Source organism: Psammomys obesus, unplaced genomic scaffold (genome assembly GCF_907164565.1).
Source record: "Psammomys obesus unplaced genomic scaffold, mPsaObe1.curated_primary_1811, whole genome shotgun sequence".
In the NCBI taxonomy this organism is placed as follows: Eukaryota; Metazoa; Chordata; class Mammalia; order Rodentia; family Muridae; genus Psammomys; species Psammomys obesus.
This window is the reverse complement of record NW_026586816.1, coordinates 3977439-3995909: the sequence shown is the minus strand read 5'-3', so window position 1 is coordinate 3995909 and position 18471 is coordinate 3977439. Positions and strand designations below refer to the sequence as shown.

Below are 18471 nucleotides of genomic sequence, written 5' to 3'. Positions count from 1 at the left end.
ACTCATCCTTTTACTGTGTCCTTTGTGAGATCCAGGCCTATAGGGAAGCTGTTTCAACCACTTATTTACATATTTACTGGCTATTTCCACACTGATAGAACCAGATATCAAGGAACAAATAAAAAATAAACAAACAAGTGATGTGAGAAAAAGAACCTTAAGAACAATTCCCTCCTATGTTTAGTAATATGCTTTGCAAGTTTACTTTTTTTTAAAAAAAAAAAAAGTAAGTGTTGTTGGCTGGGTGTGATAGCACACATTTTTAATCCCAACACTTGAGATTCAGAGGCATGTAGACTCTGTGAAAGTCTGTCTTAAAAAGAAAAAATAAAAAATAAAAGAAAGCCGGACGAGGTGCTACGTGCCTGTAACCCCAGTACTCGAAAAGGCAGAGGCAGGCTGATCTCTGTGAGTTCCTGGCCAGCCTGGTCTACAAAGCAAGCCTAGGACAGCCAAGGCTACATAGAGAAACCCTGTCTTGAAAAACCAAAAAAAGAGGGCAACACCATAGAAGAAAAAAAAAAAAAAAAAAAAAGAACAAAACAAAACAAAAGGAAAAGCAAAGTCCTAAATCTTGAGTTTAGCCGGCAAATACACCTCTCAGGCAGTGGGCTGTGCTTCCTTGCACAGTGGAACCTAGCACACTCTCCACACCAGGCCAAACAGCCAGCAGGTGTGCGCCCTCATGCAGGACCTTAGACAGCTACACGAGGAGAGGCCTGTGGCGTGGCCTGTCTCTTGGGTCAAAGAGGCCCTGCCTGTTGTGGCAGCTCTGGAGCAGAGAATGAGAGCTGCCTTGCTTCCTGGCACAAAGCCTAGGCTGCAGTTTGCTATGGACCGTACACTCAGCAAAGGAGAGAAGATCAACCCACAAGAGGAGGAAAAATATGTCAAGGACTAACTGTGAAGCAGGAGGACAGTGCCAACTTTTAAGGAAATTCGGTTGAAAAGATCTCGGAAGCCAAATTCCTGTGAGGTGGGGGGTAAATTCGTGAGAGTGCTGCTGTGGCCTTCTTCTGTCTGCAGTAAGGCCCTTTTGTAAAATAAATGTTCTTCATTCTTTGGCACCTGCTTGTGGGTGACTCAATCTTTCAAAAACTGGACAAAAGGGATTATATAAATCCATAGTATCTAGGGAATTCCTCTAATTAGCAGTGCCAGTGTATTTGCAAAAAGTTTGATTTTTTAAAAAGCAACATCTGCAAGCAGCTGGCCTCTTCACATAGTTCTCATTGCCACTCCTTTACTAAAATCAATGTTAATAACACATGACCCAAGCAGAACACACCGCAGCAATCCATTTAATAAGTTAGTTTAATAAAATCTGGTTCTTCGGTATTTTCAGTGATTTTTTTTTTCTAAGTAAGTAATTCTTAGTATTTTCCAAAGTTAACTTACTTCCTTGAGAATTCTCCAGACTATTTTAAGTACATGATTGAATCTCTAAAGGATTGTTTGGCTGGGATTAAAATAAATATTTAAGAAAAGTATAGTATGAAACCAAGAGAAATTTACAAAACCAAGCAGCAAAGGCAAATGCTCCCTATATAATGGGGCAACTCCAGCAAGCTTAAAACATTTCCTTGCAAAAACAGATGCTCAACCTGGCCTCCTCTTAGTCTTATGTGCTTAAATACTCTTGTGACTTGTGGCACCTTCGCTTTTTAGCTGGCATTGTCTAGGTGCTTGCTGCAGGCAGGTCCTGAGCGAGGCCTTGCCTGGAAGAAGGACACATTCCTGTGCATGTGCATGCACACATGCCTCTCGGCTGCACACACCCTGAAGCCACAGGGGAACCAGAGAGCACTTGCCCAGCACCCTGCGGACCGTGGGGGCAACTTAAGAAGAGGTGAGGCAAGGGGCTTCACACGTTCTACTCACTGTCTCGGGTGCAAGTCTTTCGTGAATGGCTGAGCGATAAAAGTAAGCAAAGAACTTAAGTCTGATGAGTATGTATTTCTTTTCTATGATAAAGTTTTTACTGTGTCACTATTTATAGAGATGGGGATGGGCTTCTTTGGTAGTGAACTTAACAATGAAATAATGCTGCAAAGCACACTGAGTTTTAAAGAAAAGGCAGAGGTTCAAGGCGATGTTTATGAAGTAAGCAGACCCTCTCAGCCATGAGGGCTTTGTGCACTCACACAAGCACACCCGTGCTTCTTCAACCATCTACAAATGCGGGGCATTATTAAGAGGGGCGTGTTCTGCCAGGCACATAATTTGTATATTTAAGGGGGGTGTATGGAATGAAAAAGCGAAATATGTTAAATTTCAAAGGACTTGGAAGTAATGCTGCCTGTGAGCTTGTATTACAAATAGCCCCACATTATTACATAGGCTATTAATGAGGCGAAGTGAATGAAAGTACAATTTGAATATGCATGACTCTATCCAATGAGTGGGACTTTTGTGTACTGATGAGTTTCCCCCCCTCCTAAAAAGGATTAAAATTATTCTTAGAGAAGTATGACTGCCCAGAAATGAGTAAAATAAATGTATTTACACCACAGAGTCACACTGTATTCACATGGAATATACAGGTGCTAAAAGATTGCTGCTGACTCCACCTACAATTTCTAAAACATATGTATTCTGTTTTCCACAGGAATATTATTCAACTCAAGCAGCTGTATTAGCACAATCTCTAAGCAGAAATAATGATTTGGTGGAGATCCCTAAAAGTAGGCAAGGCGAAGTAAACCTGAGTACAAAGCCTTTAGTTCCATAGTAAGAAACACTAGTTAAAGGACTGGGGAATGGGTAAATTATTGCGCCAAATGGCTGAGAATTAATCTCTGCTGACTAGCTGTAATCTGACGGGGCGTCTGTGTCCCAGGGAGCCCGCAGCATGTCCCTGGCGGTATGTGCAGTGTGTCGAGTCTGCGTGGCAGCCTTTGTCCTCGCTCACAGGCGGCCTTTCCCCTCATTGTCCATAATATCCTCATGCATCTGGGACGCGTGGAATGCATTCATACTAACAGACTTACCATTGTTTTCCCTCAGAAGCTTTGTTGAGCAAAGACTGCATCACGGTTACTGATAATTATATTGCTTAATTAATCAAGACAAAAAAAATTTGCAAATCATTGCCTGGTTGCCAAGCAAGGAGATAAAAAATGACAACAATACAAGCTGAAGCAATATAACAAAAGTAACAGCTATCTGATCAAAAATTCTTATATAATGAAGCTATTAATGCTAAATCGGTTAATGTTAGCATTGCTCCAGGTGTCTCTACTTAGATGCAAACAAAAAGGCTAACATTATGGATATAAAAGGCCAAATGTTGCCATGGATTCTGTAACCTGATAGAGAGGACAGCCTTTTCATTTGATTAGGGAATGCAATTTAAATACCAGGGACTGAAGCCAAACAAACAGACTTTCCCTCCGAAAGCCTCCTGCATTCACCCTGGGGTCAGTGGTTGGTGAACAAAAGGTCAGCTACACTTGCCCTGGAAATGTCTGGATTAATTTTATTACATTGTAATGGTTTGTACTTTAAATGTAGGGATAACACTAAGTTTTCAGTTGCCCATTATTCTCTTTTTCTCTTTAGGCTTTTTTGAGCTACAATATTAAGAACCAATTTTCTCAATTCATCTTGTCAGAATTGATGACCAGTTTATCAAACTTATACATATTTTGTAGGAAAATTTAAAAAGCATATTAATAACTTTTTATTCATTTTATACTACATTGAGAAATGTCACTTTTGACACAGCAGAGTGAAATGAAATGCTTTTTATGTTCTTCATTCGCTTTAAAAATAAAGGGGACATTTTAAGGACATTTTAGAGGACCATCCTGAAAATGAACTAATAAAACCACACTACATATGAAATATGTTTTTTAATTTTGAAGGCTAAAAAGTGCTAAATCTGTTATTTCTTTAAGATTAAAATTATCATTTTAATTCTTTAAGTAATTCTCTTCATGGGCAAATGTAAATGTTAGCACTGAGCCATTTTCTTACAGCATAAAACTGAAAACACACAGGGGTCTCAATCTAATATGAATTCTGACATATTCTTCCTGTGAGCAGAGGGAAGATTCCCTCTTTTATGAGGCTTTCGTGGATAGAGACAGTCCATGCACTGGAGAATTAATGTATGTATAGTAAACTTAGAACTCCACTGATCTTATTTCTGTGATAGTAACTGCATACACATACACATATACACACAGAATTCCTGGTAGCAACCATAACAATAACAATGGCTAACACAGGAGAAGCCTTTACTCTGGTGCCAGGCAATGTCTGAAGCCCTTTTTCATTTATTAGCACATTTAATGCTTATAATGAAACTTTAGGTTACAAATCCAGATTGGAACAACAAAACTCATGACCTGTTTTTTTTTTGTTTTTTTTTTTTTTTCTTTTTTAAGTTTAAAAACAGTTTTTACAATAATGCTGAGCTTCTCTGGGAGAATGACTTTGGTGTAAATAAATATATTTACTATCAATCTGAGAAAAAAAGTTATTTTTTTTCTCAAAGAATGGCTCATATGCTTAATATATTTAATTTCAAATCTAGGAACACTCTTCTTAATGAATTGAAAATAAAATAAGTCACTACACAAAGTGGTGTTAAAATACCAGTAAAGGCATGACAAGGATCGAAACTGCAGCCGATTAGTACACACGACATAGACCATTGGATTGTTCTAGCCAGCCCCGTGATCAATACCAATTGACATGGCTGAATTGATTCTGTAGCAAGGTGCTTTGATTGTTAATACTCATCACGTACACTGTGCTTCAGGGTACCAATGTCTTTGTGGACATGTCCAAAATCCTTCAGGATTGACTGCAATCAGCACCAGTCAAGGCTCAGGGACCAATGTTCATCCATCAAACACTGCTTGATTCCAGACCAATGGTTATTCCCCAAATAACTATGTGAGAGTAAAATTCCATCAACTCTTATTATTAATAATGTTTCCCAGTTAAAATTATAATATTCTTTAACTTACAACATTTTAAAACATTAAAATTATTTAAAACCCCACATATTTCTCTAACATAATTTTCAGATAATGCAATGTGGAATTTTGTGCCCATGATTAAGAGTTCTTTTGAAAACCACACTTCATATTAAATTCCTATGTAGCATACACAATTCAGATATTTGTAGGACATTCATCGATTTTTTGAGAACAGTGAATCCAATGGCAATATAGGAGTCAAGGCAACAATGAAAGAAGCATACCTCAGGCTTCTTAGTTATCGTGATAAAGAACATATGATTCTTCATTGGGTAAATAATGATGGAAACGTCTCCAAAGGCTGTTGGGATAATACCCCTGCGGTAGTCCCTGGAGTGTTCAGACCAGACGATGTGGACCTCGTCATTCCCCAGGTGACGGAGCTGCAATAGCAAATTGGCTCTTTATTAACCAAGGTGCTAACAACAGTTCATGAGGGGCTGTGGCTTACAAATTGAATTAGAAAACTCTGAGGCCAAAAATATTTTAGCCCCAAATCAGGCTACTACACTGATGCCCTATTGAGAATTCAAAAACGGACAATTTCATAAAACTCCTAGACAATTTCATAAAACTGCTAGAATGCGTATTTGGTCCTAAATCACACACAGAGGCACCAAGGACACATTCCAGTGGGATGGAGGAAGACCTCTTTGAGGTCTCTTTTACACAGATTCTATTTCTACACCAGTCGTATGCTACAGTGCTGAGAATGTTTTTCAACAACTAAATAACATTCACTTTTTCTAATCCCTATTGTTTTAAAACTTTTCGCCTCTTAATCCAGTGGTTAATTAAGAAATAACACCATAAGATAACACATGCTATCCCAACACAACTGTATGTGTACACGTATATATATGTGTATATATATTTATGTGTGTGTGCATATAAATGTGTATACACATATATTATAGTGTGTATGACATTTCAACGACAATGTGTACACACTGAAGATCACAATCAATTTATAATAAATAAAACCCCACACAAAAAAATCTCTTACTTTCATGAGTAAATTTACAGTTTTATGTTGGGCTACATTTCTGATCTCAGATCTTACTGATATAGCTCAAGTAGTTTAGTTCACTTATTTCCACATTTTATAAATAAAGAGACTATGAACTTCAAAAAACCTTAGACTCTTGGATGTCTTTGAGAAGGCCTTGGGAAGTCTCCAGAGACCCTTACAAGCTCTGCTGGGGCAAACCTTTGTAAATGCAAGAACATCACTGATCAACTGCCGGTGTGGTGATCCCGCCAACCTAAGCTGGAGCAAGCTGCAAAGGAATCATTAGAGAAAGCCAGAAGCATAACTAAAAGGAACAGGCCACAGTTATGGAAACACTGGCTCAAACAGAAGTTCTGAAGCTGTAAAGACTGCTAGAGCCAGGGGCTTAGAGGCCTCAGAGGAATGAGGTTTTTGCCTCAGAGGAACCAACCAAATTCAAAAGCACCTTAGTATGACAGACATGTTATGTCAGAGCTTATGTTCTAGTTTTGTCTTAAAAATTAGAAAAAGGATACTCTGGAATAGTGTACATTTGAAATGTATCACCATAGATACTATTACCTTTAGGTAAGATTTGATCATAAAGAGAAAACCAAAAGTGACCTCAACACGGCCTCTTTTCTAGTCATCAAGTTACAAAGGCAGCTGTTTGTTGCGGTGCCTGCTTATTTTTCATTCTACACTTCTGGAAGTGACTATACACATCAATTATTTACAAAGAGACCTGCACCTGTACCTTTGTGCTTATATGGAGTGAGGTATGGGATTAAATTGTGTCTGAACAGGGGCTCCAGAAAGGTGCAACTGCAGGAGCCCAGCACAAGCCACAATGTTCCAGAACAACTTAATGGAGTCAACAACTTGTAAATGCAAACATTACCCTCTGCACCTTTTTCCTTCTTCTCCTCACTCCATCATTACCCCACACAAGTGTTAAAGGCTCAAAGGGTAGCAGGCAAAAAAGAAAAACCATAGCACAGCCAACGCACCTATAGCACAAAGGTTTGGTTGTTTTCTTTTCGTTTTAAGGCACCAAACTCGCATAGCTGAAGGCATCCCTCTAGTCCAAAATTTCTTTCCTTTTGTTTTAACAGTACTGGAAATGGAAACTAGAGCTTTCTGCATGCACTGTTCTACACTGCCAGCCCCTGAGTTACATTCCAGCCCTATTCTTAACTAGATTCTACTGATTCCTGCCTGCCTGCCTTTCTTACTTCTAATAGAACTTCTGATAACCCTCTAACAAGGTTTTGCCACTCAGCCCTTCTGTAGCGACAGCATGAGAATCTGGGCTGCTGACAAGACAAGATGGACAGGGCTCTCTCTACGGTAGATGTAGATTAGATCTAATGGACACTTTGGGAGGGATTTGGAGCAATAGGAGCTAACTATAAAAAGTGGGGCTACCCTGGAGTTCAGCTTACAGCCCTCATCTTACAAAGACAGCTAGCCCTGTACTCTTTGGTATGATGTTGACAGAAGCACCTGGATAGAGACAATCCACCTAACAAACACTGTTCAACCTTGCTGTTACCACGCAATGCCACACCTAATACCCACAGTCTCTCCTTTTCATCCACAAGGGCAGAGTACAGCCGGTCTGAGATGGCATAGTGATTACTGAAATTTTGCAGTTACTCTGGTGTTTCTAAAGTGTGTTATTCAATTATATAACCCAAATAAACCTCTCCTAATTTTATTTGCATCAGTATTCTGAGAAAACTGCAGCAGAGAAGAGCAGCGGCACACTAATTGACCCTTCCTCCCACTGTGGCGATTCTGCAATTATGGAAGAACTATTTTTGTAATATTCACCATCTCAGAGCTGCTTCCCATGGAATGCTCCTCAGATGTCTGGACATGTTACAGTTTAATTAACTAAACAACAAAACCAAGAGCTAAGACCACAGGACCAACTGATTGGTACCTCCAGAACAAAGTACAAAAATTACACCCTCATGTCTATGATATAAGAAGCCAAGTAGTAAAACAAATGAAATCAATATGGTTAAATTACCCACAGCAGAACATAACAGAGTTACCAGTCTCAGGACACGGGGGGAATATTCTTGAAACCTAGAGTCGTACTCAATTCAAAGGGGATTTCAGTAGAGAGATGCCACTGTGTAAGTGTTACAGAACTTTGATTAGAGGCCCTTACGTTAGGAATCCATCCACAGCTTTGCTCACAGACAGGTCAACTTGACTGCAGGTATGTGTCTTAAGGAAGTATGGACTAGAAGGGAGCTGCACTCATATTGGCTCCTGATTTACCTATGCTATAGGCTCCACAAGGCCTCAAAACTTACCATGCCCCAGAACAAACAGGCTCTTGAGCCTCAAGAAATCAGTCTCATGTCCTGCTATCCTTAGTCCTGACAGAGTTCTAAAGCCCTTCTGCCCGAGCTGTTCTGCCTGCTGCTGCCAGGCTGCACGCCTGCACGCCACTGGTGACACTGGTCATGGTCCACACCTAATAGGCTGACCTCCTTTCCCGACTAATTGCATTACATCGCCAGCTGGCTCCAGAAGGAGTCATCTGTTTGATTGAAGAATCTGGGCTCCTCAGTGGGCCCGGCTGCTACTTTTACTAAGTAACAGTCAGGCCTGACATCCCCATTGTTCAGCTGACAGTATGCCCATCCTAAAAATCTAAGTTTTATTTGTAAATTAACCAAGAAACTTCCTGCCAGAACAGAGCTGCTTAGAGACTGATAATGTGGGCCTTTCATCCCCTTTCACTCGCACTGTATCACTGCCAATTTGTTTTTCATGTGGCTGGCCAGCCTGAGGCTATAAAAGCCTTGTAAGACATAAGTGCAATTATAGTCCTGGAGTCAAATGAATTGGACAAATCCAATAGCACAGCTCTGTCCCCACTCTGCAAACCCCTACAGCAGTTAGATTAGCTGTGAAAAATCTAATCTAGCTAGAGCTAACAAATTTCTGCAGTGAAGGATCAAGAGTTCAGTATGGGGTTGCAACCGCATTGCAGGATTGAAAAGGTCCCCGCATGACAGGGGCAGAACAGAGCATGAATCACTTTAGAATTTTGCAGCTCATTTTTAAGCTGTTAGGGACAATTTAGTTAGAGTAAGTCAGGGAGCCAGGGGCTGCCGTTATGTGACTGATTTTTCTGCCTAACTGTGAGATATCCTGGTAAAGAGAGTTTATTGTTAATGATGCTAAATCTTAAAGCTGCAAAAGGTTTTAGCTGCTTTTTGATTATTACAGTGGGGAATCTACCATCCATACCAAGTCTTTATGGCAGCATTATGTCAAGAAAACAGTATAAAAACAAAATTAAAAAGCCTTTCTACTTCAAAACAGTTTACGTGCAAATCTTTAACAAATAATTGTCAATCATGAAAAAAAAAACATAGAATATGGTGACAATACACACAGTATGAAAAATTTACAAGGTACCCCAATTAAACAAACAAACATGTGAGTATAGCCTGGGGTTTCGATAAAGGTACTCCAGATTCTGGGGTACCAGTGAGCTACCGCAGAGCAGGGGCATCCTTTCTCTGAGCACTGTAGCCATCAGAACCCAAGCTGGACAGGCAGAGCCTTCACACCTGTGGGAACCAGCACATGGCTAGCACTCCCACTAGCTGTGAGGTTCCCAGCCCAGGGAGGCCTAGGCTGTATGCAGGGCTATGCCGATGAAAGGCTGTTGAATTTCTGAATGCAAATTGTGTTTTATGCATCTGTGACACTTGATCACTATGGAAATTGTCTGTGACCTGAGTTCTGATGATGTCTCACGTGCACTGTTGTTCATCATGTATGTAGTCCAGACATCTGTGGCTACAGTGGTGAAAAGGCAAAACCAGAGACAAAAGAAATGAAGCAGATACAGTAGGGTCCGTGAGCTAATATCAATCATCTGGTTAATGGGGCAGGGGAAAAAGAATCAATTACACCAATGGACAATGACAAGGGCTAACGGCCAGAAAGTTCCTACCATGTATTGTGCTAAGCAATTTTTCTGGCATTATCTCACTTAGTTGACTCAACAGTACTGTACCATGGGCTTCATTTTCAATCTTATTTAATACATGAGAAACTGAGGCATAGGCTAGTAAAACAATCAGACACATACTTAGGCCTAGATCTGTCTGGCCCTAGCTCTAATCATGCACCACACTCCCCATCATGGAGCCTGAGCACTTGAGATCCTGTCCTCAGTCCCTTACATCTGGGCTGGTGAAGGAGAGTGGTGCCAGGTTAGAATGGAGGCTGTCACCTACTAGCCCAAAGGGAAAGCACAAGTCATGGTTGTTCTAGGACACTCCTCTCATCTAGACACTTTCAGGAGTGGTTTTCTTACCACACTATATTTCTCTCCCATTAATGTGTTCCTCATCCAAAAATAGGGCCTGCTCAAGTAAACATTCTTCAGGTTGGGGAGTTTAAGGCCCTGTCTCTTTGGTGGAGTTCCTTTGGGGGCATGAGGTTTCCTTTGAATTTCAGAGAAAACTATCCATAAGGTGGAAGGTGAGGGAGAACAAAGGGTAAGCATTCAAGGTGGGACATCTGGGCAGCAACACATCTGCAGGGTCACTTTGACAATGGCAGCTCACCTTGGGTTGCCAGGGAATGCTTTTCTAGAGCCATACAAGCACTTTTGTCATACCATTGCCAATCTGTGAGGTAAAAATATTCTCTCTCAGGTAATTAACATAGAAGAAGATCCAAAAGTAGCCACACTGAAGACCCTTCTTCTTCCTAGTCTTTAACCTTAGGACTTAAGGTTGTCCTAGCTGGCATTTTAGATTGAGCACAGTTGTAGGCAGAGGAAGACAGACACTGACTTTGAACCCTGGGAAAGCAGCTTCCGTGTGTACCAAGGGCTTGGTCACCACCCAGACCCACAGAACCTCACTTACACATGTTGTCCCTTACCTTTTTGGTGTGTGAATCGTCTGAATCTGATGGCATTCGAGTGGAAACGTGGAAAATTACTTCCACGGTTGAGGTAGCATAGTAAGGGGCCGTCTGTCCCGTGCTGCCATTGCGCTGAAGACCACCCATGAAGCCACAGTGGGTTGAGAGATCCACCTGATAAAGGTAACAGAGCAAAACGTGAGGGTCAGAAGTGAGCTGATCTTATTCATTAGGCAGCAATGAGTAGAAAAAAATGAGCTATTCTGATTTCAAACTATTTCATTTTGATTACAAACAAATACAAGTTAGACAAAACTGAAATTTTAAAGAAAGAAGTGAAGAACATAAAAAACAAAACTGGTCTGAGACCCTATTATATGAAAGCCATTCCCAAAATTTAAGGGCTGTCTGCCTCAGCAGTACAGTGCTTGCCTAGCAAGTGCAAGGACCTGGTTATGATCCCCAGAATGTGCTACAGCATATACAGACACAAAACCCAAACACCAAAAACTCCTCAGCCTCCCTTAATTTTTGGTGTATATTTCTCTAACTTCTCCTCTTCCTCATATATGTGGGACTATTTGTATCTTCATATGTCTGTATATTAGATTCCCCTTCTCTGTGATTCCCCTATTCTGTGATATGAGTTTCAGCAGTTATCTGAAACCACACATAGTACTGTTTTGTTCTCTGTATACAGACCTATAATAAAGTTTAACTTATCACTTAAACAAGTTATTAACAACTAAAAAGATATAAAAATCTAAGTCTGGTGTAATAAGAGTTGCACAAATGTGTATCTCTTTCAAATATAGTCTACTGTGCCTTGACCTCTTCACTTACTGAAAGTAGTTCATGGTGTCTGGCATAACACCACTACCCTTCGAATGTGGCACTACCATGTATAAACACACACCACACACCCTTCCCACCTCCACCCTCAAAACAGTTCCTCACTGATAGACCTGAGGGACTTTCTGTTTCTCAAACTGGAAGGAACACCTAAAAGAGTATTTCTGTAAGATGCTGGATCAAATAAAACAGATGTTACACAACTCAGCAGCCATTACTAACCTGCCTTTCAAATAACTGTTGAGATCACCACTGCCATCACTCTATAGATCTTTCCTTCTTAGAAATTAGATCTCAATTTTAACTTGCCACAAACTATTATTTTTTTTTTCAATAAAACACCCATCCTAACAAAATGAAATAGGAAACTACTTCTGTGCCAAATATAACCAATACCTGAATTAATGTTCTAGCCATACTTTGGTTTTCATTTTCTGTGGTTCCAGGGATGGAACTCGGGGCCTTTGGTATGCTAGGTAAGTGTTCTACTACTGAGGTCCACTCCCAACCCTCTCTTAGCTGTTTCTTTAAACTTGGCTAAGAAGGCATCATTAAAACAAAACAAAACAAAACAAAAAAAAAAACAATATATAAGTTAAATAACAAATATATTCTAACCTTACTAACAAGAATAAGTGGCTCACTGCAAGTGCCACAGCTCTGGGATTTTCTGGAAAGAACATGGCCATGGCCTTGACTTTGATGTATTTTATCTTAATGCCACTGGCAAGGAAGCCCTTGGTAAAACTGTACTCTTGACAGAAAAGTTGTTCTTATGTAGCCAAAGTTATCTTCGTAAGATATCTACTTCCCTGATGCAGAACTCAGACAAGTGAGCAACCAAAAGTAAGAGGAAGAAAAAAAAATAGTATTTTATTTACTTTGATTTCTGTTTGGACTACTCTCACCTATGCTCAGGTACTAGGGTTACACTTTGCTCTAGACTTATGTTCATTGACATAGGTGTATGTCTCTGTTCATACATTGATTAGTTTATCTTCCAGCAAAGAAATCCAAATTCGTATCAGTCACTCAGGAGTGTGCATGAGGGAACTGCAGTGACAGCCAACTACATTCAAGTTTGAGTTTTTCACTTTGTCCATGCCCTCCATTTTTCATCAACTAAGTCACTACTTTTTCCTCAAACCTCCCACTGGCCACACTCGTCTTCTTTTGCCACAAACTGCTGCCCATGGCTAGCTGAGCACACATGACTATACAGTTCTGATGCAAAGCAAATCAAAAGCTATTAAGCGGAAACAAAAGTCCACAAATAGAATAGCAAAAAGAAGCTAACAGATTTTAAGGTCAATGCAGTCTTCAAGAACTCTATGCATGCCAACATATACAACTCATGTCTGCTTTAAATACTAATAGTCAGCAATCACATAATGAATGAGATTAAGTACCTCCCATCCAAGACCAGCAACAAAGTCTTCATATGCTTGGCTTCCTCTTTCATTGGCGAGAATAGAACACTTGTCTTCTTGCCCCTCAGCAATGTAAAACACTGCAATCTTATGTGTCTCGCGGCTATAAATGTTTAAATTTAAAGGAGTTAGAATGCATACACAGTTTTATTTTGCTCTAGTACTATGGCTTTGCTCCTTATGGCACTCACTAGAGGTCAGTCACTATTCTAAGGCATTCAACACATGGCTTCATTTGCATTCTGCAAGCCCTGTGATAAGACCAGTGTTATTACTGTATCGTCTTCCTTGTAGAGGTGACTGAAAGGAGGCATGAGGTTAAGGAAGCAGGAGACCACATCTTAGACGCTGAAGATGCTAAAACAGTAGCTATCAGAGCACATCATCTGCCAGATTCTTCCCACGCTTGGTGATGAACACTGTCTTCTAAAGCATTTCAAGTAGACATGTAGTGTGACTAGGTATCAGTTGAAGCTATGAGACATGCAAAGACTACAAAAAATGGAAACAGGTATTTTCTTTGTGAAAGGACGTGTTCTGACTATTTGGAGGGAACTCTATATGGTGGACAGTTGTTCTGGGAAGAGTCTTTTGGACATATAAACTCTTTAACTGCTTGCTCCATGATAGATGTGTGGCAGTTCCCTGTTAAATCATATAAACATGATGCACTCTGACGTCTTATCTTGTTTTAACATCCAGTATGGTATTTGGTGCATAGTATGGGCTCAGCTAAGTCTCTGTTAAGCTGACCAGATAGATGACAACATATTTGAATATGTAATGGCCAGTTTCTACAAAAGATACAGTGAAGTATTAAAATAACTAGAACCTGCCCTATCTAGCCATTTGGTGATAGTTTGGAGATAAAAGCTTGACTGTTATTGAGATAAAGTTTAATAAAGAAGCATTCATCATTTGATAGCACCATTGTCCATGAGCTTTATTCTATTGTAGCCTCAATAGTAGAAGAATCAGATCCCCACTTCCGGGGGCAGCCCCACCCTTCTCACATTCGCATTACATCATGAAACACTGCATAGGAAAAAGCATCAATTGCTTCAGCAACACGGAAATGTTTCTATTGTCTAATTGTTTAATATCTCAACACTGTAACATGATTAGACATCCAAATTGGTAGATCTGGACTCATATATTTTAACAAATTCTCAAATATTTCCTTCTTCATGGCTATTTTTCTACTTATTAAGGAAGACTAATTGAAGCTAAACTAAAATGTTACATAAATCACTGAAGAAAGAGCATTTGTGACTATTCATTAGCGAGCTATTCATCCCTCTATCATTCTAATGGAATAAACGTACATGAAGAAAAATAAAAAAATACAGAAAAAGAATAAAAAGAAAAATTCTCAGTTTGAACATGTAAACAAACAACATGGCTACGCCTCTTTAGGAGATGGAATGAGACGCTGTAAAGAGGCTGCTGAATTTACTATAGTGATGGGCCTTACAGGAAGTGTACAATCCTTCAGTCAACACCTTAGGGAATCTAGAAACTGCCATACCATTTATTGCCTTGAGAGACCAGCAGCGGACAACAAAAAGGGTCCTTACAACATGATTGGCTTATCGTAAGAGCTGTCATAATTTGGCAGCTTAGATAATAGTAGCAGACATACCTAAAACATTGTTTCAATAAGAGAACAAAAGCATAGTTACTTGATTTCTCTCTGCAACTCTCTCTACATCTTAAAAGTCCTTAGCATTCCATTTTTCTCTCTTCTATAGACATGACATACAAAAACAAAACAAAAAACCAACCAACCAACCTCAGGAAATGGATGTTTTATCCTTAAAGCCCAGGACTTTTCCATCCTGGGTCCCTGAGTCCTTGTTAACTCAGTGTAGGCGTACAAAGAGCTAAGCTCAAATGAAGGAGGAATGACTGACGTGGGTGTGAGGAGAGGTGACCTTTAGCTGTAAACATTCATCAGATTTCACATCCTCCAAAACATTAGCGCTGCAGAGAGCCTGCTAAGGTGTGGACACTGTGCCTGGGCTTATTAGCACCAGCTTTTGAAATGGTGACTACAGTATCAACTGCGCTTCATATCTACAAGCAGCTTTTGAGATGGTGACTACAGTATCAACTGCACTTCATATCTATAAGCAGCACCGCCAGTGCACGAAGGGGCAGGTAGCTCAGGGACACACATAAAATCAACAATGTCCCCTTCTTCATTAGAATGCATTTTTTTTCTTCCTTATTAGGAGCAGATCAGAGTAAGTTGTGTTTTCTTGTGCTGTCATGTTTTAAAAGCCAAACAAAGGAAAACATGACTTTACCATTTCCTTCATCATACAGTGGCAAGAAAGCCCACAGAGATTGTATATCCAGCCATCACAGACAGTATGCAGACCTTAGCTGCAAGACTACTTTTTCTCAAAGCTGGGGAAGAACGCACTGTGCTCCCACAACATTGATATAAATTGACACTAGGAATAAAAAGAAATGTCCTGAAAGTTGAAGGACAAGATGTATTCTTGCTTGGTAGTAGACCAATCTATGGCACAGGCCAGATTTCCTACAGGTGAAGAGCTCCAGACTTAGTTTGGGTTTTTAAAAGACAATCTTGAAAATTACCTTTTCCCATTAAATAAACTGATGTGCATTTAGAGGCCATGACAACAGACATAAGTCTAGGACGTGGTGTTTTAAGTGAAGGTTAATCAAAGGGCAGAAGATTGCCAATCAGCTACCCAAAGCCATATTTTACTGCAACAGCACCCCAGGGAGCTAATTCAATTGCACCTCATGCAACTAAAGTGCATTAACATCCAACAGATTGGCTACAATTACAAGATACCAGTGCATTCACTAAGCACTGGAGAAGCAGGGAATAATTCAGCGCTGGGAGAGCTGGGCTTGGGGTCCAAATGACTGTTTATTTGACACGGAGGGACGAGAGGGAGTGAAGCAAGTGCACGGGCCCCTCGGAACCCCTCACAGAATTTCCAGAGGGTGCAGTCTCTGACTTAGACAGAAAAATGGCAGAACCAGATCTAAACACTTTTCAACTCTTTTTGAAATTCAAATTATGCTGTACTTAAATTAACAAATGAACATTTAAAATACCAACAAAGTTTCAGGATCTGCCCTGAGGATGGTTTCTTTTTTCAATTACAACCACAAATGAATCATTTAAACCTGTATTTTCTTTTCTTTTAAGTTGATTCTAAAATGCTTACCATTCTCCAGAGAAGTCAAGTTACCAGGAGGAATGGCCTTCACATTACCTTCTGCAGATAGAATCAGGCTCACAACAGCCACCTTAGCACATTCCCAATACTCAGAAAACACAAAATGGTACATGCCTCAACATGTGTGTGGCCCTCAGAAGCTATGAATGATGATAAAGATACATGGAAAAGGTAGAAAGAAAAAAAAGTATAAGGTCTTTGTTTTTTCCCCACAAAAAAAAGTATAAGGTCTTTTTTTTTTTTCTCCACAAAATGTCCATATAAATTGTTGTATCTTAATTCTACATGGTATTTTAAATGTTTTCATTTGTTAATTTAAGTAAAGCATAATAAACCCATTGAGTTTTTTATAACCGTGCTAAATACACACACAAAAAAGAAAAGCAACCTGTTTAATGTGTATAAGTACAAAATTAGAACCCTATTTCTCCCCTATATTTAAACCACTTCAAAATGGACTAAACACTTACATTTTTAAAGCTGGGCAAGGTGGAACACACCTTTAATCCCAGCACTTGGAGAGGCAGAGGCAGAGAATCTCTGAGTTTGAGGCCAGCCTGGTCTACAGAGCAAACTCCAGGACAGCCAGGATCCTCTACACAGAGAAACCCTGTCTCAAAAAAACAAAACTAAAGCAAGCAAGCAAACAGACAAACAAAAGACCTATATTTTACATTGAAGCTGCCAGAGTAAAACTGGCAGTAAATCGGGAAAATACTTCAAGGCAAAAAAAAAAAAAAAAAAAAGGGGGGGGGGGTTTTTTTTAAAAAAAAAAAAAAAAACTCCAAAAAATAGCAAATGGTATTATTCAAATTAAAATACTTTTGCACAGAAAAGGAGAAAAAAGCATCCTAAAAAGACAACTGTAGAATAAAAAAAACAAAACAAAAAGACCTTAACAACTAATGTCAGACAGGGCCTGATATATAAGATATATGAAGAATCACAAAGGTAAACACCAAATCAACAAAGTTTAAGGAATAGAACAGTTCTTACAAGAAGAAATACAAGTGGCCTATAAATAATTTTAAGAGTGTGCAACATCTTTAGCCAACACAGACATGCAATTACAACTGCCGGAAGATTCTGTCTCATCTCACTCAGTCAGAATGGCTGTCATCAAATACACACAGGGTAGCATGTGGCACTTGGGAGTGCTGTATTCACTGCTGATGGGAATACACAGTGCAACCACTGTAGACATCACTCCAATGATCAGCCCTCAACACACACACATACTAACAACACTAAACAGACTCAGGTTATATGCATGCATGTACACAGCCCTTTAAGAGGACTTAATAAAAAAATCTTTTTGTGTATGCAACAACAGTTAATGAAAAAGAGGCCATGAAGTTAAGAAAACAAGATTGGGAGTATCCTTCCTTTCTTTCTTTTCTTTCTTTCTTTTCTTTCTTTCTTTCTTTTCTTTCTTTCTTTCTTTCTTTCTTTCTTTCTTTCTTTCTTCTTTCTTTCTCTCTTTCTCTCTCTCTCCCTTCCTTCCTTCCTTCCTTCCTTCCTTCCTTCCTTCCTTCCTTCCTTCCTTCCTTCCTTCCTTCCTTCCTTTCCTTCCTTCCTCCTCTCTCTTTTTCTCTCTTTCTGTCTTTCTTTCAATTGAAGATTAGAGAAAGCCCATGAGCCCAGCAAACTTGGGGGTTGAGGCAGGAGAATTACATGCTTGAGTCTGGGCTATAGAGTATGTTGAAAGCCAGCCTGAGCAACTTTAGATTCCCTGTCTCAACAAAATAAAACACAACACAATACAACACAACACCAGGGTTCAGCCAAGATCAACATCAGCAGATTCTGGGCTACAGATATACTTTGGGTGTCTCCGTAAGTGCCTTCTTTTCTGAAACTGTATTTCTTTGATCCCATGCACTCACAAAGTTAGACAGGAAAAAATATTTTGGTATACTTTCACGTACCACTGACGCGAGTCCAGATTCTTTAGCTCTCTCAATAATTTTGAATTTTTCTTCAACAAATGAAAATTCTTCCTATAAAGACAAAAAGTATTCAAGAAGAAGTCCATGTGACCACAGACCAACTTTGCTACTTTCTAATCT

The 18471-nt window shown here is 39.6% G+C and overlaps 1 protein-coding gene across 4 annotated transcripts in view; it reads right to left on the bottom strand.

Annotated features, from left to right (window-relative positions):
- Positions 1-18471, bottom strand: part of Ralgapa2 (Ral GTPase activating protein catalytic subunit alpha 2) — a 259063-nt gene that overhangs the window by 75198 nt on the left and 165394 nt on the right. For 3 of the 4 annotated variants that reach the window (XM_055602595.1, XM_055602598.1, XM_055602597.1), the window contains 4 exons: positions 18331-18402; positions 13158-13281; positions 10915-11070; positions 5216-5374 (listed from right to left, as the gene is read on the bottom strand). In XM_055602595.1, the coding sequence (XP_055458570.1) occupies positions 5216-5374; positions 10915-11070; positions 13158-13281; positions 18331-18402 (511 nt within the window). Of the gene's footprint in view, positions 1-5215; positions 5375-10914; positions 11071-13157; positions 13282-16480; positions 16543-18330; positions 18403-18471 lie in introns of those variants that run through there. The other variant, XM_055602599.1, reaches the window with a different exon arrangement.